Consider the following 27,581-nt stretch of genomic DNA (forward strand, 5'->3'; position numbering starts at 1 on the left):
CCCTCTACCCCGCCCAGTGTCACCGTGAGGGATCTCTTCAGTAACTGTGTCACTTATTCGTAAGCACACATATTGTAGAGCACAGTCTCGGCCACCACTCAGCTGCAGACATGAGTGACCAAAGAGTAACCTATGCAGAACTGAATCTGGCTAAGGACCCAAAGAGACAGCACATGAAACCTAAGGGCACTAAAGGCTCCATTCCAGGAACTGAGCAGGAACTAACCTATGCAGAATTAAATCTTCAAAATGCTTCTCAGAGTCTTCGAGGGAGTGACAAGAATGACCACTGCAGAGGTAACACATTCAACAGACACAATATAGCTGTTCTTGGATGTGCAGCTGGGTGCAGAGGTGTGGGAAAGAGAGGGCAATAAGCTCACATATTTTTTTCATCTTCAGGATCAGGACTTGAAGTTGGAATGTGGTATTCTCAGATGAAAGCTGAGGACTGATTTTATTCAGACGTTGTAATTTGTAGTCTTTGACAAGTAACTTGAAGAGCATTATATTTAGTGAAAATGCAGTGGTATATTCTGAGAGGAAGATTATAGTGGTAGGGATGGGTTTGGGGTCCAAGTTTATGTACATGATTCTCTGTGTGTAAACTGTCCAAACAAGTTTCTCCATCTTTCCTTTCTCAGTGTTTCCATTTCCACCCCCTGCAGCATCCCTGTTACCTCCAGAGAAGCTCATTGCTGGGATCCTAGGGGTCATCTGTTTTGTCCTGATGACCACTGTGGTAACAACAGCTGTTAATCAACGTAAGTAAATTATTTTAAGGTTGTATGAAATGCTTCACTGTTAATATCACTGCCTCCATCAGTGCTATGATGTTCATTGCTCCCATGAACATCAGTGCTTCCAAACAGTTCATAATAGAAAACACAACTCTCATTTTAAAGTATGCCTTTAGAGTAAGTGAAAAACTGTTCTAATTTGTCCAAGTTATAAATAACTGCATTATTTAGAAAAGTAGCTTATTTAAGTCCTTTGCCTATTTTTTAAGTGGGTTGTGTGTTGTCCTGGAGTGGTGTTGTGTGACTTCTTTATATACTTTGGAGATCAAAACTTTTTCCAAGATAACATTGGCCAATATGTTTTCCCAAATGTTCATAGCAACACAATTTACAATAGCCTTACAATAGCCTGGAACTAACTTAAGTCAAGCAGTAAATGAGTAGATAAAGAAAATGTCGTACATTTACACAATGGAACACCATGCAGCTGAAAGAAAGAAGGAGCTCCTACCCTTTGTGACTGCATGGGTGGAACTGGAGAGCATTGTGCTAAGTGAAATAAACCAGGATGTGAAAGACAAATACCATATGATCCCCTCTATAAGTGGACCTAATGGATAGAACAAACAAGGAGTAAAACACAACCAGAAACATTGAACCGAAGAACAAACTGACAGTAACTGGAGGGTAGAGGGGATAAGGATAATGGGGGACAATAGGGGAAGGCCACCCAAAAACAGGTATAAAGGACACACAGACAAAGTCAAAGGGGGTAAGTTTGAGGGTGGGAGGTGGGAATGGATGGGACGGGCATCCTAGGTGAGGTGAAAATGGAGACAATTGTACTTGAAAAAACAGTCAATAAATAAATAATAAATAAAAAATTCAAAAAAGTAGTTTTTATATATATACTTATATATCCCATATATCCATAGATATTCTTGTGTTATAATTCAAGGCATGCTTTAGGATACCTTATTGACAAATACAAATAAATTCTTCATATCGATTAATCCAAATAGTATAAGAGTTGATAATGTTTAGTTCTCAAGGCTTTTGAAGTATTTTCTCCCAAATTATCATAGCTTCATTAATTTTCCTTGGTAAAATCAATTTTATTCTAAGCCATTATAATCCTGGACAATATACCACATTTCAAAGTAAGAAACAAAAGTATTATGATTTATGTAGATCACCATTACTTTTTTATAATAATTACTTCATTTTCTAGCTGATGTAATACAGAATAATTCTTCTTTCTTGTACATAATATAAATTTTATATTTTTTAACAGCAAGCCACACAGGAAACAAGACAGGGAACGAGACAACCAGGAACAAGAAAGGTACCTAATTATTTTCTATGTTCTGATAACAATAGAGCTCCTACCTTGTCTCTAATGCAGTCAAAATTTATAGTTTTTATTTTTTTGTTGGGGAGAACATAAAGTATAACACCAGGCATTAATGTAAATAAATGATGAATACAGAAGAGTATTTTTAATACAAAAATATGAAGAAATGTTCATTTAATTTATCATACTCATTGTTGCCAATTGAAAGATAGTTTTGGTTTCTAAAAATGCGGTTTCATTGATTAACATTCAGGACATATAAAAAGTGTTTTTTTGTTTGTTTGTGTGTTTGCTTAATATGGGCACATACATTAGAGAATGAGGGGCTGACCCTTCTCTGTGAGTGTGTGTGAGTGTGTATGAGTGTATTATGCTTTATATATGCCAATCTGTAAAGGTATGTACATATACTGTGCACTAATTTGTCTCTACCTATGCAAATACTGAAATTAATTTTCATTTTAAAATTCATATAGTTCTTGGATGACAATAGATAATCTTTCCTCAGCATATCATTGCGGTGGATGTCCACCAGGATGGCTTACATATTCCAACAACTGCTATTACATCAGCACTGAATCAAAAACATGGAATGAGAGCTTGATGGCCTGTGCTTCTAAGAGCTCTAACCTGCTCTATATAGATAATGAAGAAGAAATGGTAAGATTTTTAATGTTTCCAACATCTTATTTAAAGGAGTATTTCATTTTATATTTCTATAGAATGCATTCATATTTTTGTATATATCTGTAATTTATTGTAAAGATTGTTAATATTTTATTATTTGACTCTCTGATATTTGATTTACATTTTATGCCATTAATGTGCATTCGATAATTTTCAGCTCTTGATTTTCATAGACAATCAGGCTTCTATAAATGCTTTTTTTAATAAAGTAAACTTTGCTACTGAATTTTACCATGCATCATGGAGACTATAGATGTGACTGTGTGTGTTACAGACTGAAATTAGTCATGAAATAGGTGCTGCCAGCCCGCTCCTGTGCACTCTCTCATGACTTCTCCTCTCTCCTCACTTAACCACTGTTCCAATATTTTATATCGCGAATTATCTTTGCTTAATTTAGAATTTTATATAATGCAACTCATTCATTATGCATTTTACACCTCTCTGTTAACTTCAACATGATAGTTTTTCAATTAATTCATATTATTGAATGTCCCTGAAGTTTGTTAATTCTCACAGCTATATTGTATATATCTTGCATTCTTTAACCTATTCTGTTCAGAATAGAGATGTTTTTAATATGTGGTTGCTATGAGTAATTATTTAATAAAAATCTTTGTATATGTCTTTTTCCAAATATGTCATATTTAAAATAATTTATATATAATAATACATACAATATATAAATTGATATACTATAAATATTATGTTTATAATAATATAATAATAATTTACAAATATAGTTGTTCTAATGGTGTATGTGTATAATTAAAATGTATTGCCTTTTGGCATTAGAATGAAACTGTAGGGTCAAAAATACATATGTATGTAAATTATCCCAGCTCTTTCTAGCGTGTTGTATAAATACACATTATATCCAATAGTTTCATAATCCAAAGCTTAGTACTGCCAGAAATTCTAATGCCATCAGCTCTGATCATTATATAAAAGCATCATTATGACTTCAATGGGTATTTTTCTCATACTGTTCAACTGAACGCATCTCTCAGAGCACCATTCATTATGGACTCCTGTACTGTGAGAATGAGAAGTGCCCATTCATGTCTCTTGACCATTTGTCATGTATATTACCTGTTATTTTCATTTTTAAAAGTAGTTATATTTTCAATATGACTCTTTTTGGAATTTGTGAGATGCAAATGGCTTTCTTGACTGTTAATTACATTTTTCTCCTCATATTGCAGTTTTTTAATGACCAGGATATATTAACATTACCATCGTCCAATATCTTATTTGGATGTTGGTGATTATTTTGGACATATTTCACAAGTTAGCCCAAGTTCATGAAGATAATCTACTGCATTAGTCTTTATGGTTTATCTTTTTTCTTTACTGATGAATTATTAGTTTTATGTTTATAATACTTTGAGAATTTATAGTTTTGTGATGCAGTGTTTGTGATGCTGTGTGGTAGAGGTGTACTTCACACTTTCCTGCATCATTACCTAGTTGATACAGCATAATTTATAGCAGATGATCTTTTCTACATAAACAACTTTATATACATCAGTCTATATATTTTAACAAAATTTAAGAAGATGATTATTCATTGTGTCTCAAAATTTGTTTTTCTCTCTTCTGTTGTCTTTCTTTTTGTTCATGGGCAATAATTACATATAAGGCACTTTCAGTGATAAAGTTCTATAAAGATCTTTGAGGTTCCATTAGTTTTTCTATCTTGTTCTCTGTACCTTTAGGAAATAATTATTTCTGTCACTCCATCTTTATTTCATCAATTGTTTCCTCTACATTTCAATATTTATGTAAATGTATTGAATTTTGTAATGTAGATAATGATTTTTCAACTGATAATTTTGTTTGATTCATCCATACAGTTTTTACTTCCCTAATTGTTCTGTCACTGCCATCATATTGCCATAGAGTTATTGGAACATAGTTTTTAAAATATATTTTAGGTGTATGTATATATTTGTAATAACTACTTTAAATATTTGTATAAAAACCCAACATCTTATCCTAGTTAGTTATTTTGTATGGCTGATTTGTTCCCCTGAGTATGAAAGATATCTTTTAGTTTCGTTGCATGGTTTTAAAATTTGGGTAAGTCCACATTTTCAATAATATAGTATAGTAAATATGGATCCTCCTACATGCTTACTAGATTTATACTTTTGTAACTTCAGTAAACTATTACTGTAGAATCATCTGTTTGAAAGTGTGCTTACTCAGTTTTTAAAATTCTTGTTATTATTTTATTTTTAGGCTCAATTACTGTGATTCCCCTTGGGTATTCATAGCTTACTTGGCAACCAATGATTTGTAAAAATGTATTCAAATACCTCAAGTCAGTATGGCTCCACCCTCTGCTACTTGATGTACGTGTGTGTACACACTCATGCGTTGGTATCAGAGTACTCATACTTTTAAAATCAGTTCTCAAATCAATTTGGATTTTATTTGCCAGATTATCTTTGTTTCTTCTACATGGTGGAAATATTTTTCACACCAACCAAGTAGGTGTAGACAGTTAATATCACCTCTTGTACTGTGCTCTCATATTGAGTACCTTCCTGTTTATAGCTGGCACTGTGCTGACACAGACCAGAAAAAGGGTGGTCATCTTCACATTTAATCTAGTGAATTCAGGACTTTGACCTGGAAAAGGAGTGGCAAGCTTACCCACCACTTCCAAAGTAATCAGACTTCCCCTTGTGGCAACACCAGTGATGTTTCAGCATTCCCCAAACAGTAAGAATTACACTTCTTACTCAGGCACTGAGATGGGGATTGGGGGAGATATGGGAGCAGTCTTAGACATGAAGATTACAAAATTGCTCTGTTTTTACAGGAATCTCTAGCTGCTTTCTCCAGTAATAAATGCCCAAGTTATTTTTACTCTTTGCTCAAATTTCAGAGGTATGAAATTGTTATATCTGTCCCTTCACTTAATCATGCTAATACATTTTCTTAATGTGTCTAATATATATAAAAGTATATTATAAATTGTATCACTCTAACCTAGAAAAATAACTATATTTGGTTTATCATTTTAAAAATCATCTTGAATTAGGTTGCAAATATACAATTTAGTACCGAGGTATTATACAATACCTAATATTGTATTTGATTCCATTTGAAGTCTCATAGCTTGCCATATACAACATTGCCTTTTCCAAACTGGTATATAAGAACACTATAAAATATAAACTATAACCTACATCATTCTCTTTCCATATTATGAGTATAATGTTAAAACAACATTGATACAGACCCAGTTCTGGTAGATCCGCTAGTTAGAGCATCATAGGAATGCAGGCAGGGTGCTGGTTGATGTCCCATCATGCACATACAAGAAGCTCCCAAGGAATGCCACACTAAGTGGACCAACTAACTGATTGCTCTCTCTCTATCTCTCTCTTTCATCAATAAAAATAAAGTAAGAAATAAAAGAAACAATAACCTTGATTTAAAAAAGGAAGTGACTTCATTGGCATACATCTATTTTTTTAATGAATAATTGTAAAAAATAGTTACCTATGCATGAAAGTTAAGAGTAACTTCAAAGCTTATGCATTTTGAAAGTTTATGAAAAAGTTCTTTTGTAAATTGCCAGTTATAAAATTAGTCCCAACAATGCAAAGCACATGGAGAATATAGTCAACAATATTCTAATAAATATGCATGGTGGCAGATGGGCCCTAGATCCATGGGGGTGGTCACCTCTGAAGCTGTACATAGGCGCAAAACAATATTGAATGTGAACAGTAAAGAAAAAACAATTTTTTTAAAGTTGCTTTCAAAATAAGTTTTCTGAAAATATTGTCAAATGTTTCTATGTCCAACTTATTAGTGTCCAAAATCATTCTCATTGTTTAATATTAACAAAACCTGCATTTAAATTCTCAAAATACAAATAAAAGCCAGAGGCAAAAGAATTATACTATGTCATTTAAAATATAAAGGTTGCCCCGACTGGTATCACTCAGTTAGTTGGACATCGTTTTGTAAAGGGAAATGTTATGGGTTCGATTCCTAGTCAGGGCAAGTGCCTGTGTTCTTTCAGGATTGGTCTGGGATCCAGCATAGGAGAGGCAACCAGTCATGATTCCCTTCCTTCTCCCTCTCTTCCTCTCTAAAAATAAATCAATTGAAACTTTAATAAATACATCAAATAAAACATAAATGTTTAGACTTTTGTTTATTATCCCATGGTAGCACAGTTGTAGATTTGTGGTTTTCTTTAAAGTCTTGTCCATCTCACAAACACACAGGGTTTTCTTTCTAATATTCTGCCACCCTAGATGGGTGCAGGTTAGCTTGTTACACATGCACCCCTGCATTTCCAACTTTCGCTTCTATGCCATCACACCTCTTTGCTCATGAATTATCATCACCAGATTTTTAAAAAGTTTATTAATACCCATAATATCAGCTTATCATTGCCTAAGAGAAGACTCTTTAATGAATAAGGTGTAGGTTATCCTTTGTAATTCCCTCATTCTGCACCTGGCCTTGAGGGTGAGTTGTGCTTTTCCAGAACACAAGATTCCCTTCTTTTGACCTCGCTTCAGGAATTCCACCAGATTCTCTGGCTCAGGCTCCCCACTCATGCCAAACACTCTTTCTCTTTCTCAGGGGCTGGCCTTAGGAGAGTTGGTCAGTGATGTTGTGAATTCAGCCACTAAGAATTAACCTGTATTTTTCCTTTTGCACTGTTCACTGAGTGTTGTAGGCGGAGATATGAACTGTTTCATGGACTTACCTTTATCTTTGGCCAGTTGTTTAGAATATTGTTGGTTCTGCTGCAGCTGTTGCCTCAAATCAGGTGATTCTTGAGGTGTTCTACATTGATTCAGGGTCCTTAATTTTTTCACACAAGGTGGTGTGATGGTTGGGTGTTGGTTATGCTCGGCCAGCTGAGTGGGGTGACCAAGAATTCCTGGCCCCCAGGACATGGTTGATTGCTTATTCACTAATGTCATCAGATGTTGGTGGGCTGTGCAGTTTACTTAGCTGTCACCTCCCCCTCTAAGTGGGAGCCACTTTGATTGTTTTTACAAATATGAATTAATTTTACCTAATTTCTCATAAAATTTGTTTTCTCATAGAGTTTTTTGAACATTTTCAAAATACATCCATGGACTGGACTGTCCCAGAGAAATAATACTAATTCTTCGGTGGGGACAATTGGCACAACTCTCTCTTCTGACCTGTAAGTTTCTTTAGAACACCTATATATCATTCCCTCATGCTCTCAAATCAGAAATTAATCTTAGAAACAAAAGGCAATGGGTAAACAAGTATGTGAAGAAATATTTAAGTGTTTTAAAAAAATTTTTTAAGAAATATTCAGATTTACTGTGTAAATATTACTGTACATATTTATTTATTTAAATATTAAGTTATGTATCATCAGATTAATGATTTATTATCTCTGCATTTCAGATTTGCAAAAACTTCAGAGTTGGACAAGAATTGCGTATATTGGAGTTATGACACACACAACCTCTATTCTGAATCCTGTCTACAAAACAGACGATATATTTGTAAGCACCAGTCACAGTAGCTCACCTAAATTAGATATATTGTTACTCTCACCATCCCTAAAGAACACATTTCTAGTTTCTTCAAGAATGCTACAATTACTTCGTAAAATTAAGTTTTAAGAATTATTTTGAGACCAGTTTTAGTATCACTACAAAAATAAAAGGAACTTACTGACATTTTTCATGTTCCCCTGCATGCAGAGCATCCCCATTATCAGCATCACTCAGCAGAGTGGGATGTTTGTTACTGACAGTGAGTCTGTAATGACACATCATAGTCACTTAAAGTGTGTACTTTATCTGAAGCTTCATCCTTGGTATTATAGAAATTTTTTCATGTCTATATTTATGCTAAACTTTAAAATATATATCCAGGTACATATTAAACATTTTACAATTTTGTTATTGATTAAGATATATCAAGTATAAATTATGAATTGTGATATCAAGCACTATTACTGCTAAGTCTAAATTAACATGAATAATTGTAGACACGTCTTGAATATAACTTTCCCCTGTCTTTGAATGTTGAAAATGAGGACAGAACATATCAGGATATCAAAGGTGTGTAAGACAGTTGAGTCAGGACAGAGAAATCAGGGATGATTTAAGGAATTATTAAGTATTTTAGGGGGATAGCCTACAGAGAGGGATGGAAGAAAATTACAAACTGTACCAAACTTTTAGTCAAAGAAGATTACCAAAAGGAAGAATCATATATGACCCAAGGCTATCTCCTCAGCAATGGGTTTCAGACTTATGTCACTACAGAAAACTCCATGGCAGACACATTCACTGGATGGCTCTAGGAGAGATCAGGTCCCAGTCTGCAGGCTGGTGTGGGTGAGGATGGGTGTCACAGTGTGACTGGCAAGTAGGATGACCTCTCTGACAAAGTGTCAGCAGGCCCAGGATGGAGAAGTGGAGCTATGGCTGTGACTAGTCCCAGAAACTTGCTGGAGGGTGACTACCACAAGAACTTCCTGCGTGCATGCAGATGTCAGCCACAGCACTGGAGCCAAAGAAGAGAAAACAGCATGAAACCAGGAAGAGGAGTCCTTTCTCCCAGTGTCCTTTCCTGACAAAATGTCAGGCGAGCTGACTGGAGAAGAGGTTGTAGCATCTGGTGCCATGGTCTCAGAAAGTGCAAATCATATAGATTTGGGCAGAGAGAACTAAACTCTTAATTGGCACTCACTGTTACTATGCAGGAACCCCAAAGTTTCTATAACAAAAGCCATGTGACTACAGTCCACTTGCTCAGAGAACAGAACCAACACAAATATCTTCTGAATCTATTTCATGCATCATTATCAATGACTGTCATCATTTTTGGTGGATTCCAGTAGTTTTACTGGACAATAATTAGTGTCCTTTGATATCTCTTATATATTTTTTTCTCTACTGGCTTTTAGTTATTTTTTAAGTACCTTGTTTTATTAAATTCTTTGTCTTTTCCTTTTGACATTATTAATTATTATGCTTAGAAACCTACATTGATAGAAAAAAAATACAATGTTAAAAATGACAGTATTAATATTAAAAAGACAACACGTCCATTTGAGTGAAACATTAGTTATTTACAGAATGTGGGAAGAAATGTATTAATTTCACATCATTAGGTGATAGTTTCACTATAATTCAATTACAAATGGGAGAGATCCTATATTTGTTTATTATGTGCAAAATGAATTAATTCCTATACATTCACCTCTTTAAATAGATCTTCTTTATGTTCTCTGTATTTATTCATTATGTTCATATATAAATATAATATGTGACTAATCAAAATTAATTTCATGTGATATGTGTATTGATTTGTATCTAATACATGACATTGTGTTACAAACAACCCAGTTGTATTGGCATTTGCAAACAAACATTAATTTTACTCAATTTTTCTTAGTTACCCATGTGTGGTTTGGTTGGCTTTCAGGTGATATAGGCTGAGCATGTATGGGCTTAGCTCCAGACCACAGATTCAGTTCAGAGCTTTTTTATATCTTTTATTCTCTAAACAGTGGGCTACGTGACATGTGACCTTTTCAGACCAGGGATTAGCAACTCTAGGCGAAACTAGCAGAAATGTGCTACTTAATGCCTGTGCTCTGAACTCATAAACTGTTACTTTCACAAACCTTGTATTAACCAAACCAGTATGTGGCCAACCTTGTTAACTTTCTGCAAATTATACCCTTCTCATAGTAGTCAGAGTAAAGAAATGTGGATTCACTGAAATTTAATGTAATCTACAATAACAGCCACAGAAACGCGTGCAGACGGGAGTAGTGTCCCCACAGTGACGACCCCTGTGGGAGGTATGGAAATCTCAGAGGTCAGAGTATGACACATCCATATGCACTTCAGAGCCTCATTGGTCCTCACATCACTTCAGTACTGCCAGGTATGTGTCCTTGTATTTTAATACAATTAATTTACCAATACATATATAGTCATCATTTAATGATAGGAAGACTTTCTCAAATTTAAGGTACCTCTTGTGAATATAGGGAAACAAATAGAAGTCATTAAACTTTTGGGAAGTCACTAAATGCAATCATCAGGAGAATAAGTCTGAATAAAGTTCATTGATCAAAGCCAATATTCCCCCGCCCCCCACCCGCAAAAAAAGAAAAGAATGTGGTCAGATTTCTTTGGATGATCTTGGGAAATGGTGACTTTTGTGTGTATGTTTAAAGCCCCATTCATCTCAACAGCTGCTTCTCTGACACGAAGTGACTCTGCAACATCGAAGTGACTCAGCAGCATCACAGAGATTGAGGGGTCTGTCTGAAACGCTCTGCCCTCATAGGTGTTCAGTGTAAATAACAAAAAGAGAAATAAATGACAAGCTATGAGAATAGAGAATGTACTTGAGGCCATATCACTTGCAAACTGTGATGATTAGCATCAAATTTATCAACGTTACTGGTTTTTACACCAACTTCATGTCTTCATCTGAATATTATGTTCCCAGTGGAACCCAATGATATTGCAGTTTTCTCCCTCATTGAACTCCCAGTTATTCTAACTTTGTTTGAAATGCTTTCATGCAACATTTATACCCCCAAACATGATATATTTGATTTTTTTTAATTTTTATTTTGTATTGTGTTCAATTGCTGTTGTCTCACCATTTTCCCATTGTCCTCCTCTGTCCTTCCCACCCACCTGAAATCTATTCCCCACCCCATTGTCCCTGCCCATGAGTCTTCTCCTCATGTATTTTAATGTTTTCTGGCTTGCACCAACAGTATTTCATCTGCCACAGTTGGAGGGTTAATCTCTGAAGTCAAGGGGTCAGCAGGACTATCTTCTCTGTGAAGATCCAGGGGAGACTCTGCACCATGCATTTCTCCTACTATTGGGTGGAACCCTCAGTCCTTGATATCCCTTGGCTTCCAGACATCTTACTCCAGTCTCTGACTCTGTCATCTCATTGTTCTCATCCTGTGTGTCTGTCTCTGTGTCCAAATGTCCCTCTTCTTATAAGATATCATATGTATTAATTAAGACCTTCCTATACCAGCATGACCTTATCTTAATTTGTTTACATTTGCAGAGGCCCTACTAGATAAGGTCACATTCTTGGCCTGTTGCAGACATTAATTCAGGGGTTGGATGAGTATGGGTATGAAACACTACATAAGGACTAAAATAAGCAGGTTACTGTGTAAATCTTTTTTTATTTATTTTTAATTACTTTTGGAGGGAGGGGAAGGTACGGAGAAAGAAAGGGAGGGAAACATCCATGTGTGGTTACCTCTCACAGACCCTCTACTGGGGATCTGACTCTGCAAACCAGGCATGTGCCCTGACTGGGAATTGAACCAACAATGCTTTGGTTCTCAGGCCTGGTGCTCAAGCCACACTAGCCAGGGCTGATGTCTAAATCTTTTGTCTGAATATCATTGTAACTGGAGACAGTATTTGGTTTGGTGTCTCTAAAAACTCATTTCCTACCATTTGCTTGTTAAACGTGGGGAGTCTGGTGTAAAGGCTCCCAGAAGAGAGAGGGAAAATGTCCTGTCATAAAATCAGAAGCAACAGACCACTGAGAAACCATGTCTCCCATGACATTTCAAGTCCTTCAACATTCTTAACATTTTGAAATATAACAAACATATTTAGTGGTTTTAAGGAAACTTTGCACTGATTTCCACAGTGAGTGCACCAGTCAGCATTCACACCAACAGTGCACTAGGGCTCCCTTTCTCCACATCCTCACCAGGACTTGTTGTTTGCTGATTTACTACTGATGGTCATATGATAGTTGTGAGGTGACATCTTAATGTGGTTTCAATTTGCATCTCTCTCTTGGCTGTGATACTGAGCATTTTTTTCATACATCTATGGGCCATCTGTGTGTCCTCCTTGGGGTAATATCTATTCAGCTCTTTTGTCCACTTCTTAACTGGATAGTTTGTCTTCATAATTTTGATTGATATGAGTTATTTATATACTTTGGAGATCTAACCCTTATTTGATGTATTATTGGAAAATCTGTTCTACTACAAAGTCAGTTCCCTTTTCCCTTTGATGATGGGTTCTTTAGCCATGCAGAAACTTTCTAGTTTGATGAAGTCTAATGTGTTTATTTTTACTTAATTTTCCTTGCACTAGGAGATACATTGGCAAAAGCATTGCTATAGGGGATATATGAAATTCTCCTGCATGTGATTTCCTCTAGGACTTTTAGGGTGTCACAACTTATATTTGTCTTTTATCTACTTTTAGTTTTTTCTTGTATGCGGTCTAAGCTTGTGGTCTAGTAATATGTACCAGTCTTGTTCTCCCAGCTTCATTTATTGATGAGGCTGTGCACTCCATTGTATGCTGTTGCCCCCTTTTCAGATATTAATGGCTGCTGAAAAACTAAACATGGAACTGCCCTTGGTCCAGGGATTCCACTGCTGGGAATATATGGTAGGAATCCCAAGTCACCTATTCAAAAGAACTTATGCACCCCTATGTTCATAGCTGTGCCATTTGCCATAGGGAAGAGCTGGAAACAGACAAAGTGCCCCTCAATACATGAGTGGATCAAAAACTGTGGTACATTTGCACAATGGAGTACTACACTGTAGGAAAAAGAAGGAAGTCCTACCCTTCATGACTACATGGATGGAACTGCAGAAGAGTATGCTAAGTGAAAAAAGCCAGTCTGTGAAAAACAAATACCATAGGATTTCACTGATAAGTGGAACCTAGTGGACAAAACAAATGAACAGAATAGTACTAGAGACATGGAAATAACGAACAAACTGACATTGACCAGAGGGGATGAGAGAGGGACATAATGGGGTCTAGTGAAGGAATGTGTGGGAAGGACCCAGGGGCACAGACAACAGGGTGGAATTGACTGTGGAAGCAGGGGTAGGAGAAACAGGGGAGAGCAACAGGGGGGAAGTTGGGGACAACTATAATTGGACAACAATGAAAAACAGAAGTTATCAAAATTTAAATTGATTTGAAGGTGCATCCTATGTTTAATATACCTCATTTTCAAAGACTGAGAGCTACAATTTGTATAGTTTACAATGTGTCTGTTTTATTACCTGAAGATGACCAGCTACACTTTCCATAGTTCCTTCATAAGATTCAGCACCTGGCAATGATATGACTTGTTTAAAAGATACTTCTGTACTAACCACATAAGAAGTGAACCTACAATTCAGTGGCTCAGTGGATTGAGTGGCACCCTGCAAACCAAAGGGTCCCTGGTTTGATTCCCAATGAGGACCACATGCCTGGGTGCAGGCCAGGTCCCCAGTAGGGCGTGCGTGACAGGTAACCAGACATTATGTTTCTTTCTCTCTCTGCTTCCTCTCCCATTTCTCTAAAAATAAATACATAATATCTTAGAAGATATGTGTAGAGACCTGAGAAAACAGTGATTCTTTGCCTGTTTATGTTTCTGAGCATAAGGCCATGTTTTCACTATCCTGTAACATTTACTGATTTTGACAATTTAGGAAGGGAGTGAAAAGTAGAGATAAAATAATTGCAAAAAGAGGGGCAACATATGTCATCCTGGGACTGCATAATTTTCTTTTGAGTGGGTATTTCCCAATAACTCAGTTTGGACTAATTCACATGCTAAGCCAATTGCTTACAGAGTAAAACTATCACTCAGATGATGGTTTCTCTCTACAATGCTGTAATGTAAATAAACTTTTTGATGCTATAAACACATTTCTTCATTTATTTGTTAAGTAAGTTTAAATAATTTTACCTCCTCCTCCCAAAAACTTCTGAGACTTCATTTTTCTATTTTGAAGTTTTTCAAAATAGAAAAACTTCTGGGACCTCATTTTTTTTTTACCCAAATGCACAAGCATATCATAGCCTTAGGAAAAGTATGTTGGCCTTCCTGTTCTTTTCTGTTAATGAATTGCATGGTTTAAAGATCATACTTTTCACTCCATGATATTCTGAACTCAATTATTTTCAGAATATAACAGGTAGTAAGTAATGGTGATGTTCACAGGGCTTTCAAAAAATTGCACTTATACCATGAGATCAAACCATACTACAGAATGTCTTTTTATTTTTACAAATGCAATTTTACTTTAATTTTCATTTTTCAATTACAGTTGACCTCTAATATCATTGTAAAGTAGTTTCAGGTGCACAGCATAGTGGTCAGACCCTTATATAACTTGTGAAGTGATCCCCAAATAAGTCTACTCCCCACTGTGAACTTTATGTGATTTTTTTAATATTATTAACCATATTTCCTAATCTTTGCATCCTCATGACAATTTTATAACTACCAATTTATAGAATTACCTTTTAGAATTTCTCATATGCAGCAGGGTTGCATATCAATTGAAAGTTTTACAATCGTTGCTTTATTTTTTACCTTTTTCCCCTCTGGTAAACACATTTCATATCCATGTCTGAATGAACTTCAATTACACAATAGAGTGTTATCGACTGTAGCCACCACGTGATACATTAGAACCTTAGAATTCTTCATCTTACAAGTGAAAGTCTGAACCTTTTACCAACTTTTTATATTCTTATTCCCAGACTCTGACAACCACTGTTCTCTGAATTTGTTATTTTTAAATTTCACCTGTAAATGACACCATGCAGCATTAGTCTTTCTGTGTCTCATTTATTTAACTTAGGAAAATGACTTCAGGTTCATCCTGATCATCAATGAGAGAAATTTATTTTTCTCATGGCTGAATAATAATTCATCCATTCATCCATTACACACACTTAGGTTGCTTTCATACCTTAGTTATGGTGAATAATGCTTCAAGGAACCTGGGAATACAGATACTTCTTCATAATAATTGTGTCCCTTTGGATATATACCCAGAAGTGGGATTGCTGGACCACATGATATTTTCCATGAAAACTCACTACTGATAAGAGATAAATATTTTCTCTTTCCTTGATACAATATAACATGGATGAAAATAACTCCATTTGATACACACTAGATGATTCAGGTTTAGTGTTTCATTTCTTCCAAAACTCATGTGTCATTTAACTTGTGTTTTCAAAACTACTTTTTCTGCCCTCCCCCATTTTCATTAGGTTAAATTTTTAAAAATTGCATTTGTTTTCTTCCTACATAGTTATATTGTGGCTTTTGTCATTTACAACAAATATATCTATTAAAATACAGATACCTATTTATGATTGGAGGATGAATTAATGCATACTATAATGAGTAGCTATTAATATTTCAATATTACTTTATAGTATACTACAATGTTGTTTAATACTTTCTCCTTCAGAGATACCTATTTTCATCAGGGGAAGTATAAGTTCCTGATATAAAAATAACAAAATTAATGCAGCCATTTTAAAAGAAGGAAGGCAGAGAAATTGAGGAGGTAAGTTTGAGCATTAATATATGTGACATTTATCCTTAATTGAAAATGCAGTCATTCCTCAGAATATTAGTGAGAAATATTATTGAGTGCCTATTGCTAATGGAATTATGTTTTTATCTTTTCCCATTATAACTAAGAGACAGTGAGCAATAAAATAATTAAGTAATGACAGTATTTAGCGATGTTGTCCAAGAGTAGGATTGCCACATCTAAGATCCTCTTAAGAAGGCCTAAATTTTCAGTGTTTTTAAAGCTCAAGATGGAGTTAAATTAAGAGTAGGGAGGACAAGTTTTTGTCCCAGAAATCTTTGGGAATATGCAAGTGACTTCTCAGGGGCACTTACGAATGCACAAACTAAATGACACTCTGCAAGCTCACAGTCTCCTGTATTCTGGAGGTGTGTGATCAGATAAACTATCTTAAAATTGCCCAAGTGTAAGAATTTCCTGTTCAAACTTTAAGTGACACTATGATGAGAAATCTACTTTTTTCTGATTTTGCCTCACTCTCAGTGTTCAGGGGGCAGTGTGTGAGGACCACAGACACTGCTTGTAGACGGGAGTCAGCAGGTCTCCTGTGAAGGATGCACGGCTTTCTGGCTCCCGGAGGTATGTGTCTCTACTCTCCTGTCTCTCTGCTGAGTGTAGTCATTTAATGGGAAATTAGAAATGCTATGTCTTACAAATGAAGTACACTTAATAAAGAATAAAATGAAAGAAAACATTGGTATTCATTTCTGTATATTTTAGGGTAAAGAGAAAAATTTGACAAAAATTCAAATCTTTGTTCAAAATTACTAGCAAGCATACCACATGGATATTTCGGTTTGAAAATCAGGATGTCTTAAATGAAAAACTATAAGCATCATGACAAGGAGCAGTTAACTTTGGATTTTATAATTAACAGATATAATAAAGTATGTGTATTACTTCATATTTAATCCAGACCACAAAAGTAGCTTCTTAAAATAAATTCATCAAATCATGAAGTGCAAACGTAATCCTTCAAAAATGCATTTCTGTTAAATAAAAGCTGTTTGACTTGCAGTAAAAATCAGGGTTTAGTGTTCTGTGTAAAATGTTTATTTAACCTTAATTATAAACAATCAAAAGATTTTTAGACATGAAAGAAAACATTGCGAGAAGAAATGCCGCATTGGTAAGATGCTCCTGTAGCAGGAATTGTTATACTGTCTGATATAAGTGAAAAGAGTAACATGGTAATTGTGTTACAGTAATTAAATTAAGTAACTTTGGAAATTCGTAAATACCAGATTGAGGATTAAGTGTTTTACATGCATTGTATGTCACATATTTTCATTCCTATTTTAACTAGCAAACTAGGTTGTTAGACACTAATTACTAAAGGTCAAACATTGTGAATTTCAAAGGCATACTGTATTGAAAACCTCACTGACTGCAGTGTCCAATGATGAATTATTAAATTACATTGTCTGATTTATTACATTTTACTACACACTAAAGCTACCTTCACAGAGTGTGACAGCCAAGGGCTTTTTCTGGACATTTGCAGTTACAGTGTTCCTCCACAAATGATCTACAACATATTTATTTATTATTTCGTGTGTTTCCATATCTTAACTATTAAATAAACTATAAGTTACTGGTGTAAAGTGTGTTAAATAATCCTTTGATGTTCTATTTCTTTTATTATTTATTGAGCTTTGGGTAACTTTAGTGTGTCCTGTAATGTTTTTTATATATAAAAAATTTCACTAAAATTTAACTGACCTCTCAGAACTCTACAATTATTCAAAATAAAATATTTGACAGCACCTCTTCTGTTCTTTGGCCCAATATTTGTAAGTGACTAAATTACACTAATTTATTTCAATTAATTACCATATGCATTAACAGTACTATTCCTCCAACTTTAGAACACTCAATCTTTAAACATCAGTGGATTTAGAAATTGTCATTAAAATTGGCCCATTGTTTTTTTCATACAGCATTTTAGTTTCCACAGTTATTCTAACAGTGTTAAAATGTTTCAGTGGAATCTGACTTTAAAAAGATATTATTCTGAACTACTTTAATCTTTGCTAACTTATTACTTTTCATTGTTTCAACCAATAATAGCATGTCAAACGCAGAACATCATTTTAAAAACTATTATTTTCTCAGAAACACGTATTTAAATCTCTAAGTCAATTAGAAGACTTCACATTGACCCAATGCAAAGTGAGTGCTGTTTCTTCTCTCACACTCCTCCCACACTGACTTTCCCAGGGATCCTGTGAGTGTTCACATCACGTATTAACACTGAAGGACTGTCATCACAGGCACCATCCCTGACGTTACTCAGCTGCAGAGATGGGTCTCCGGCAGGAACATGACTCAGAACTGAATCTGACTAAGGACTCCAGGAGACAGCAAAGGAAAGGCAAAGGCATGAAAAGATCCATTTTGCACATCGAACAGCAAATGTGCTTTGTGGAAATAGACTATCAAAATGCTTCTCAAGATTTTCAAGGGAATGACAAGGAACATTGTACAGGTGACACATTTAACAGACACACAGTGTAACTGTTTTGAGATGTACGGTTGGTGTGAAGAAGTGTGGGGGAAAGGGTAGGGAAGTAGCTGACATGCTTTTTCATCTGTGAAGATGAGAACTTAAAGTTGCAGAATAGTGTCTCAATTTGAAATCTGAAGACTGATTTATTCAGACATCATTGTAAGGTGCAGTCTTTGACCAGCAACTCAGGGAGGATTATACTTCTTGGCAATGCAATGCTATAATCTGAGGGGGGAGATTGCAGTGGAAGACTTTGTTTAAGGATAGTTCATTTATGTGTTCCCCTGTTCATTTGGTTTCTCTCTCAAAACTGTCCAACCAAGGTCTCCATTTCTTTTTCTCTTGTTGCAGATTCACCATCACCAGCAGAGAAGATCATTGCTGGGATCTTGGGAGTCATCTGCCTTATCTTGTACATTTTAGTAAGAATGGTTCTCTGTAAGTAAGTTTTTGAAATATTTTAAGAGAATTTCTCACTTTAATGAATCTCAGTGCCTCTAAACATTTTAATATATTATGGCATAGAGCTTTCACTTTAAAGTAAACATTTAGATAAATGTGGGATGTCATTCTGAATTTGTCAAGTGCATAGAGATCATGACTGTAGAGAGATTTTACATCTATTTATATATGTTGATTTCATTACTTAAATAATAAGTAGCCAACCGTATGGGAAAACATATTTCCCAGTGACACCTCGGACAAGGGTCTGATCTCCAAAATATGTAAAGAACTCACATGACTCCACTCCAGGAAGACAAAAAAACATTTAAAAATGGGCAAAAGACTTGAACAGATACTTCTCCAAGCAGGCCGCACAGAAGGCCCAGAGACACATTAAAAGACATTGAGCTTCTGCAGCCATCACAGGGATGCAAATTAAAACTGCAATGAGATACCACCTCACACAGGTCAGAATGGCAATCATACACAAATCAACAAAATAGTGTTGGAGAAGATGAGGAGAAAATGGAACTCTAGTACACTGTTGGTGGGAATGGAGTCCGGTGTAGCCACTGTAGAGAATAGTAGGGAATTTCCTCAGAAAACTTAAAATAGAACTGCCTTTGACCTGGAAATCCCACTTTTGGGATTATACTATGCTCTGAAACAGAAGTTTAAAAGAACCTATGTACTCCAATGTTCATAGCAGCATAATTTACAATAGCCAAGTGCTGGAAGCAACCTAAGTGCCCATCAACAAATGAGTGGATCAGAAAACTATGGTACATTTACACAATGTAATACTATGCAGCAGAGAGAAAGAAGGAGCGCCTGCACTTCCAGACAGCGTGGATGGAACTGGAGAGCATTCTGTTAAGTGAAATAAGTCAGGCAGTGAGGGACAGGTACCATATGATCTCACCTTTAAGTGGAACATAATCAACAAAAGAAAAAAGCAAGCAAATTATAACCAGAGTTATTGAAAATACTAACAATCTAACAATAGCCAGAGGGTAGCGGGGAGAGATGAGAGGGAAGAAGGGTTTTCAGGAGCTACTATAAGGGATGCATGGACAAAAGCAAGGAGGAGGGTGGAAGCAAGGGAGAAAGGTGGGTTTGGAGGGGGTTAGAGGGAGGCATGGGGAGAAAATACAGACAACCTTCATTGAACAACAATAAAATGAGAAAAACCTTAATAATAATTTAAAAAACCTTATTGATAAATACAAATTAAATCTTGAGAGTAGATAAACCAATATTTTTAGAAATGGTAAAGTGTGATCCTACAGTTTTTGAAATATTTTTCGCTTAAATCTTTATTATGTTATTAATTTTCTTGGTGAAATCAATTTTATTTCAGATTTGGCTGCTCCTAAACAATACACCAACTAGGAAACAAAAGTTATGATGTTTTAATTCTATCTGCATTACTTTTTACTTTCATAGTCACTATAACGTTTTCTAGGTCCTCTAAAACTGGAGAGGAGCAATGTGTCCACAGCAGCAAGGATTTAAAAAGATACATTATGATTTGTAAAGTTCTGTTTTTAGCACAGTTTACATTTTCTCTGTTTAAGGGAAGGCACAAATTAATATACTTTGTGAGGGAGAATATAAACTATAAAATACGGCAATAAATGTTCATAAATAATGATTATAGGAGAGTGAATTTTTCTGATGGAATATAAAGTAATATATATCTAAAATTACCATATCCCTGTCTGCCTCAGTGGCTCAGCTGATTTGAATGTCATCCCACACACCAAAAGATTGCGGGTTTGGTTCCTGGTCAAGGCTCATACCCAGGTTGCGTGTCCAATCCCTGCTCAGGGCATGTACTGGAGGCAACTCATCAGTGCTTCTCTCTCACATCACTGTTTCTCTCGCTCTTTCTCTCTCCTTAAAATCAATAAGCTTATCCTCATGTGAGGATAAAAAATAAATGAATAAAATAAAATCACTTACCCACTGAGACCAATTGGTTCATTTATCCGACTGCTCTAAAAGATGAAAAAATAACATTCGTACGCTATGTAAGAAGTGGTTGCATTCATTGATGTCCTAGGCATTAGACAATAGATATATTTGTTTATATGTTTTGAATGTGGGCACAAACAATAGGGGATGAGAGATGACTTTTCTGCATGATGTGTATATGAATGCTTTTTGTTTTATATTTTTCACCCCATAAGTGTACATAGATATTGTGCTGATGTATGCATATACCTATGCATATATGTAGGTTAATTTTTGTTTTTTAAATTCAAATTGTGTTGAGTGAAAAATTCATTATTTTTATGTTCATCAGAGGCTCTCAACCCCTCATAATATTATAGAATAAAGTCCCATTTTAAAGTGTGCCTGTAGAGTAAGAGCAAAATTGTTACTCTGCACAAGACTTGTCCAAGGTATAAATATCAGAACAATTTTAGAATGTTATTTATAAATATATATGTATATATCTCATATATCAGTATATACTTTTGTATTATAATTAAAGTCCTTCTTTAGGGTACTTTATTGAGGAATACAAATAAACTCTTCTTACTGATTAGATCAAAACTGTAAGAGATGGTGAAGTTTCATTCTCAAGACTTTTGAAAGATTTTCCCCCAAATTGTCACAGATTCAATAATTTTTCTTGGGGAAATCAATTTTATTTCAGGTTATTTTAATCCTAGACAATATACCACATTTCAAAGTAAGAAACAAAAGTATTATGATTGATGTAGATCAACATTACTTTTTCTTATAATAATTACTTACTTTTCTAGCTAATGTAATACTGCTGCAGAATAATTCTTCTTTCTTGTACATAATGTAAATTATATGTCATTTTATCAGCGAAACAGACAGATATAGCAGAGAACTGGACATGGAACCAGACAACAGAGAACCAGAAAGGTACCTTATTATTTTCTATGTTCTGATTTCAATACAGTTCCTACCTTGTCTCTAACACAGTCAAAATTTATAGGGTTTTTGGGGGGGAGGAGGGGCATAAAGAGAACATAAATTATAATGCTGGGCAATAAATGTACATAAAAGACAAATGTACAGTATAGAACAGTATATTTTAATGCAAAAATATGAAGAAATATTCATTTAAATTCATCATACTCGCTGTTGCCAATTGGTTAAAAGATCATTTTGGTACTTTATAAATGTTGTTTCTTTCATGGACAATCAGGACATACAGAAAGTGGATATTTTTGTTTTGTGTTTGCTTAATATGGGCATATAAATTAGGGAGTGAGGGGCTGACCCTTCTCTGTGAGTGTGTGTGTGTATGAGTGTATTATGCTTTAAATATGCCAGTCTGTGAGGGTTTCTAATATACTGTTCATAAATTTGTCTATACCTATGCAAATACCAAAATTAATTTTAATTTTATAATTCATATTGTTCTTGGATAACAATACATAACCTTTCCTCAGCATATCACTGTGGTCGATGCCCACCAGAGTTTTTAATATATTCCAACAACTGCTATCACATCAGCACTGAAGGAAAAACATGGAATGAGAGTTTGATGGCCTGTGCTTCTAAGAGCTCTAGCCTGCTCTATATAGATAATGAAGAAGAGATGGTAAGATTTTTAAGGTTTCCTATATCTTATTTTAAAGAGTATTTTATTTTGTTTCTATAGAATTCATTTATATTTTATATATCTATAGTTTATTGTAAATATTGTTAATATTTTATTATTTGACTCTGTAACATTTGATTTATATTTTACACCATTAATGTGCATTTGATAGTTTGCAGTTCTTGGTTTTCATAGACAATCATGCTTCTCTAAATGATTTTTTTCCTAAAGTAAACTTTGCTACTTAATTGAACCATGCATCTCTGAGGCTATAGATGTGATTATGTGTGTTACAGACTGAAATTGGTCATGAATTAGGTGTTGCCAGCCCGCTCCTGTGCACTCTCTCATAACTTCTCCTCTCTCCTCACTCAAACACTGTTCTTATATTTTATATCACAAAATGGTTCTGCTTAATTTTGGATTTCATATAATGGGAATTATTCATTATGCATTTTACATATCTCCCACATGATATTTTTTCAGTTAACTCATATTATCGCATTTATGCTTCATATTGATGTGGCATAATTTATAGCAAATGATCTTTTCTACTTAAACAACTTTAGATACATGGGTCTATATATTTTAACATAAATTTTAAACAGATGATTATTCATTGTATCTCAAAAATTTTATTTTGATCTTTTTCTTTATTCTCTCTTTATTCTCAGGCAATCATTACTCTGATATTCGTTTTACTGATAAAGTTCTAAAGGTCTCTGAGCCTCTGACAATTTTTCTCTCTCTTCTACTCTCAGGAATTAATCATTTCTATCACTCATCTTTATTTCATCAATTCTTTCTTCTACATCTCAACATTTATATAAATGTATTGAATTTTGTAATGTAGATAATGATTTTTCAACTGATAATTTTGTTTGATTCATTCGTACAGTTTTATTTCCCTAATTGTTCTGTCACTGCCATCATATTTCCATAGGGTTATTTGAACATAGTTTTTAAAATACATTTTAGGTAAAAATATATATTTGTAATAACTAATATTAAGTATTTTTATAAAAAATCCAAAATCGTATCCTAGTAAAAATTATATTGTATGGCTGATTTTTCCCCCTAAGTATGGACGATATTTTTTAGTTTCTTTGCATGGTTTTAACATTTGGGTAAGTCCACATGTTCAATAACATAGTATAATAAACATGGATCCTCCTACATGCTTATTAGATTTATATTTTTGTAACTTCAGATACAAACTTTTACTGTAGAATCATCTCTTTTGAAGTGTGCTTACTCACTTACGAAAATTCTTGTTAGTATTTTACTTTTAGGCTCAATTACTGGGATTCCCCTTGGGCCTGCATAGCTTACTTGGCAACCAGTGATATTTAAAACTGTATTCAAATACCTCAAGTCAGCATGGCTCCACCTTCTGCTACTTGATGTATTTATGTGTGTGTGTGTGTGTGTGTGTGTGTGTGAGAGAGAGAGAGAGAGAGAGAGAGAGAGAGAGAGTTCGTAATTTTAAAATCAGTTCTCCAATCATCTTTGGCTTATTTGTTTACAGGATCATCTTTGTTTCTTCTACACAGTGCAAATATTTTCCCCACCAACCAAGTAGGTGTAGAGAGTTAATATCACCTCTTGTACTGTACTCTCACATTGAGTACCTTCCTGTTATATTTGTAGCTGGCACTGTGCTGACACAGACTAGAAAAAGGATTGGTCTTCCTCATTTTAACCTAGTGAATTCAGCACTTTTTGACCTGAAAAAGGAGTGGGCAGTTTAACCACCACTTCCAGAGTAATCAGACTTTCCCTGTGGTGACACCAATGATGCTTTAGCATTCCCCAAATAGTAAAAACTGCATTTCTTATTCAGGAACTGAGATGGGGATCCGGGGAGATATGGGAGCAACCTTAAACACGAAGAATACAGTTTTGCTCTGTTTTTACTGGAATCTCTAGCTGCTTTCTCCAGTAATAAATGCCCATGTTATTTTTACTCTTTGATCAAATTTCAGAGGTGTAAAATTGCAATGTTTGTCTGTTAACATAATCATACTAATACATTTTCTTAATGTGTTCAATATATAAAAATATATTATAATTGAGTCACTCTAACCTAGAAAAAATTAACTGTACTTGGTTTTAATTTTTGAAATCATCTTTATTTAGGTGGCAATTTTACAATTTTGTTACTTAATATTTTTTATCCCTTTTGAAGTCTCATAGCTTGCCATATAAAAATTGCCTTTTTCATACTACTATATAAAACATCACAAAATATAAACTATAACGTATATAATTCTCTTTCTGCATTCTGATTAGATCATTGAAACAAATAATGATACAGGCCCAGTGCTGGTAGGTCCTCTGGTTAGAGCATCATCGGAATACAGGCAGGGAGCTGGTTGATGCCCCATCATGCACATACAAGAAGCTCCCAAGGAATGGCAAACTGAGTGGACCAACTAAGTGATTGCTCTCTCTCTCTTTCCCTTCCTCTCTCTGTCTCTCAAATCAATACAAATAAAATAACAAGCAATAATATTGATTTAAATATGGAAGTGAGTTAATTGCATATACCTAATTCTTTTTAAAATGAAGAATAGTAAAAATGATTATGTGTGAAAATTAAGAGTAGCTTAAAAGCTTGTGAATTTTGAAACTATTGTCAAAAAGTTGTTTTTTTTAATTGCCAGTTCTGAAAACAGTTACAACAGTACAAAGCAAACAGAAAGAATATAGTCAACAATATTCTAATAAATATGTGTGGTGATAGATGCATGGGGGTGGTCACATCTCAAGGTATACACAGGTCCAAAACAATATTGACTGTGAATGGTAATGAAAAACAATTTTTAAATAGTTGCTTTTCAAAATAAGTTCTCTGAAAATATCAATGTCACATTTTTTTCTTAGGCCAGTTTATTAGTGTCCAAAATCATTCTCAGTGTTTAATAATAACAAAATCTTCATTCAAGTTCTCAACATACAAATAAAAGTCAGAGGCAAAGCATTATAATACAGTCATTTAAAATATAAAGAGTGCCCTGACTGGTGTGGCTCAGTTGGTTGGACATTGTTGCATAACGAGAAAAGTCACTGGTTCAATTCCTAGTCAGGGCACACACCTGTGGTTTTGCAGTATTGCTGGGGTTTCCAGCATTGGAGAGGTAACAAATTGATGTTATCTGCTCTTTCTCCCTCTCTTCCTCTCTCTACAAAAATAAATTGAATCTTTAATGAATAAGTAAAATAAAACATAAAGGTTTAGACTTTTGTTTTATTCTCCCATGCTAGTGCAGTTGTAAATTTGTAGTTTTCTTAAAAGTCTTGTGCATCTCACAGAAACATGCAGGGTTCTCTTTCTGATATTCTGCTGCCCTTCATTGTTGCTGGTTGGCTTGTTGCACATGCACCCCTGCATTTTCAACTTTGGCTTTGATGCCATCACACCTCTTTGCTCATGAATTATTTTTCCCTTACTTTTGAAAAGCTTATTAATATCCAGAATATCAGCTTCCAGTTGCCTAAGAGAAGGCTGTCTCATGGATAAGGTGGGGGTCATCCTCTGTAATTCCCTCATCCAGCACGTGACCTTCAGGATGAGTTGCGCTTTTCCAGAACACAAGATTTGTTTCTTTTGAGCTCTCCTCAGGAATTCCACCAGATGCTCTGGCACAGGCTCCCCACTCATGCAAAACACTCTTTCTCTTACTTACCTGCTGGCCTTTGGAGAGTTGATCAGTGATGTTGTGAATTCAGCCACTAAGAAATAACCTGTATTTTCCTTTCCCACTCTTCACTGAGGGTAAGAAGTGGAGATACAGACTGTGTCATTAACTTCTCTGTTTCTTTGGCAAGCTGCTAAGTATATTGTTGGTTCTGCTGGAACTGTTGCCTCAACTCAGGTGAATCTTGAGGTGTTCCACATTTATTCACAGTCCCTTATTTTTTCACACAAGGTCATGTGATCTTTGGATGTTGGATATGCTGGGCCAGCTGGGTGGGGTGACCAAGAATTCCTGGATCTCAAAAAGTGGTTGATTGCTTATTCACTAATGTCATCAGAAGTTGTTGGGCTGTGCAGTTTACTTAGCTGTCACCTCCCCCTCTAACTGGGAGCCACTTTAATTGTTTTTACAGGTACAAATTAATTTGACTTAATTTCTCATAAAATTTTTTTTCTCATAGAATTTTTTGAACATTTTCAAAATACATCCATGGGTTGGGCTGTCCCAGAGAAATACTACTAATTCTTGGGGGTGGACAATTGGCACAACTCTCTCTTCTGAACTGTAAGTTTCTTTTGAACTCATATATGTTATTCCCTCATGCTTTCAAATCAGGAATTAATCTTAGAAACAAAAGGCCATTCTTCGTGAAGAATTATTCACGTAGATTTTTTAGAAAAATTTTAAGAAATATTCAGATTTACTGTGTAAATATTCCTGTAAATATTTGTTTATTTAAATATTAAGTTATATATCATCAGATTAATGATTTATTATCTCTCCATTTCAGATTTGCAAAAACTTCAGAGTTGGACAAGAATTGCGTATATTGGAGTTATGACACACACAACCTCTATTCTGAATCCTGTCTACAAAACAGACGATATATTTGTAAGCACCAGTCACAGTAGCTCACCTAAATTAGATATATTGTTACTCTCACCATCCCTAAAGAACACATTTCTAGTTGCTTCAAGAATGCTACAATTACTTCGTAAAATTAAGTTTTAAGAATTATTTTGAGACCAGTTTTAGTATCACTACAAAAATAAAAGGAACTTACTGACATTTCCCATGTTCCCCTGCATGCAGAGCATCCCATTATCAGCATCACTCAGCAGAGTGGGATGTTTGTTACTGAGA

The 27,581-nt window shown here is 34.9% G+C and overlaps 2 protein-coding genes and 2 pseudogenes across 2 annotated transcripts; 3 read left to right on the forward strand and 1 right to left on the reverse strand.

Annotated features, from left to right (window-relative positions):
• Nucleotides 1–8,329, forward strand: part of LOC114489347 — a 40,777-nt pseudogene extending 32,448 nt beyond the window's left edge.
• On the forward strand, nucleotides 45–7,979 carry LOC114513855 (NKG2-A/NKG2-B type II integral membrane protein-like). Its single transcript, XM_036017380.1, has 4 exons — nucleotides 45–297; nucleotides 669–768; nucleotides 2,571–2,754; nucleotides 7,872–7,979. The coding sequence occupies exons 1-4, from the start codon at nucleotides 111–113 to the stop codon at nucleotides 7,977–7,979; spliced, it is 579 nt and encodes a 192-aa protein (XP_035873273.1). The 5' UTR covers nucleotides 45–110.
• A 10,170-nt stretch (nucleotides 8,330–18,499) lies between the features above and the next one.
• On the forward strand, nucleotides 18,500–27,061 carry LOC118498566 (NKG2-A/NKG2-B type II integral membrane protein-like). The gene is made up of 4 exons (XM_036016892.1): nucleotides 18,500–18,683; nucleotides 19,056–19,142; nucleotides 22,586–22,737; nucleotides 26,899–27,061. Exons 1-4 carry the CDS (start codon nucleotides 18,500–18,502, stop codon nucleotides 27,004–27,006), a joined length of 531 nt encoding a protein of 176 aa, XP_035872785.1. The 3' UTR covers nucleotides 27,007–27,061.
• Nucleotides 25,998–26,649, reverse strand: LOC114513857 (annotated as a pseudogene).
• Nucleotides 27,062–27,581: the final 520 nt, after the last annotated feature.

This window comes from Phyllostomus discolor, chromosome 2 (genome assembly GCF_004126475.2).
Source record: "Phyllostomus discolor isolate MPI-MPIP mPhyDis1 chromosome 2, mPhyDis1.pri.v3, whole genome shotgun sequence".
NCBI classification, from domain to species: Eukaryota; Metazoa; Chordata; class Mammalia; order Chiroptera; family Phyllostomidae; genus Phyllostomus; species Phyllostomus discolor.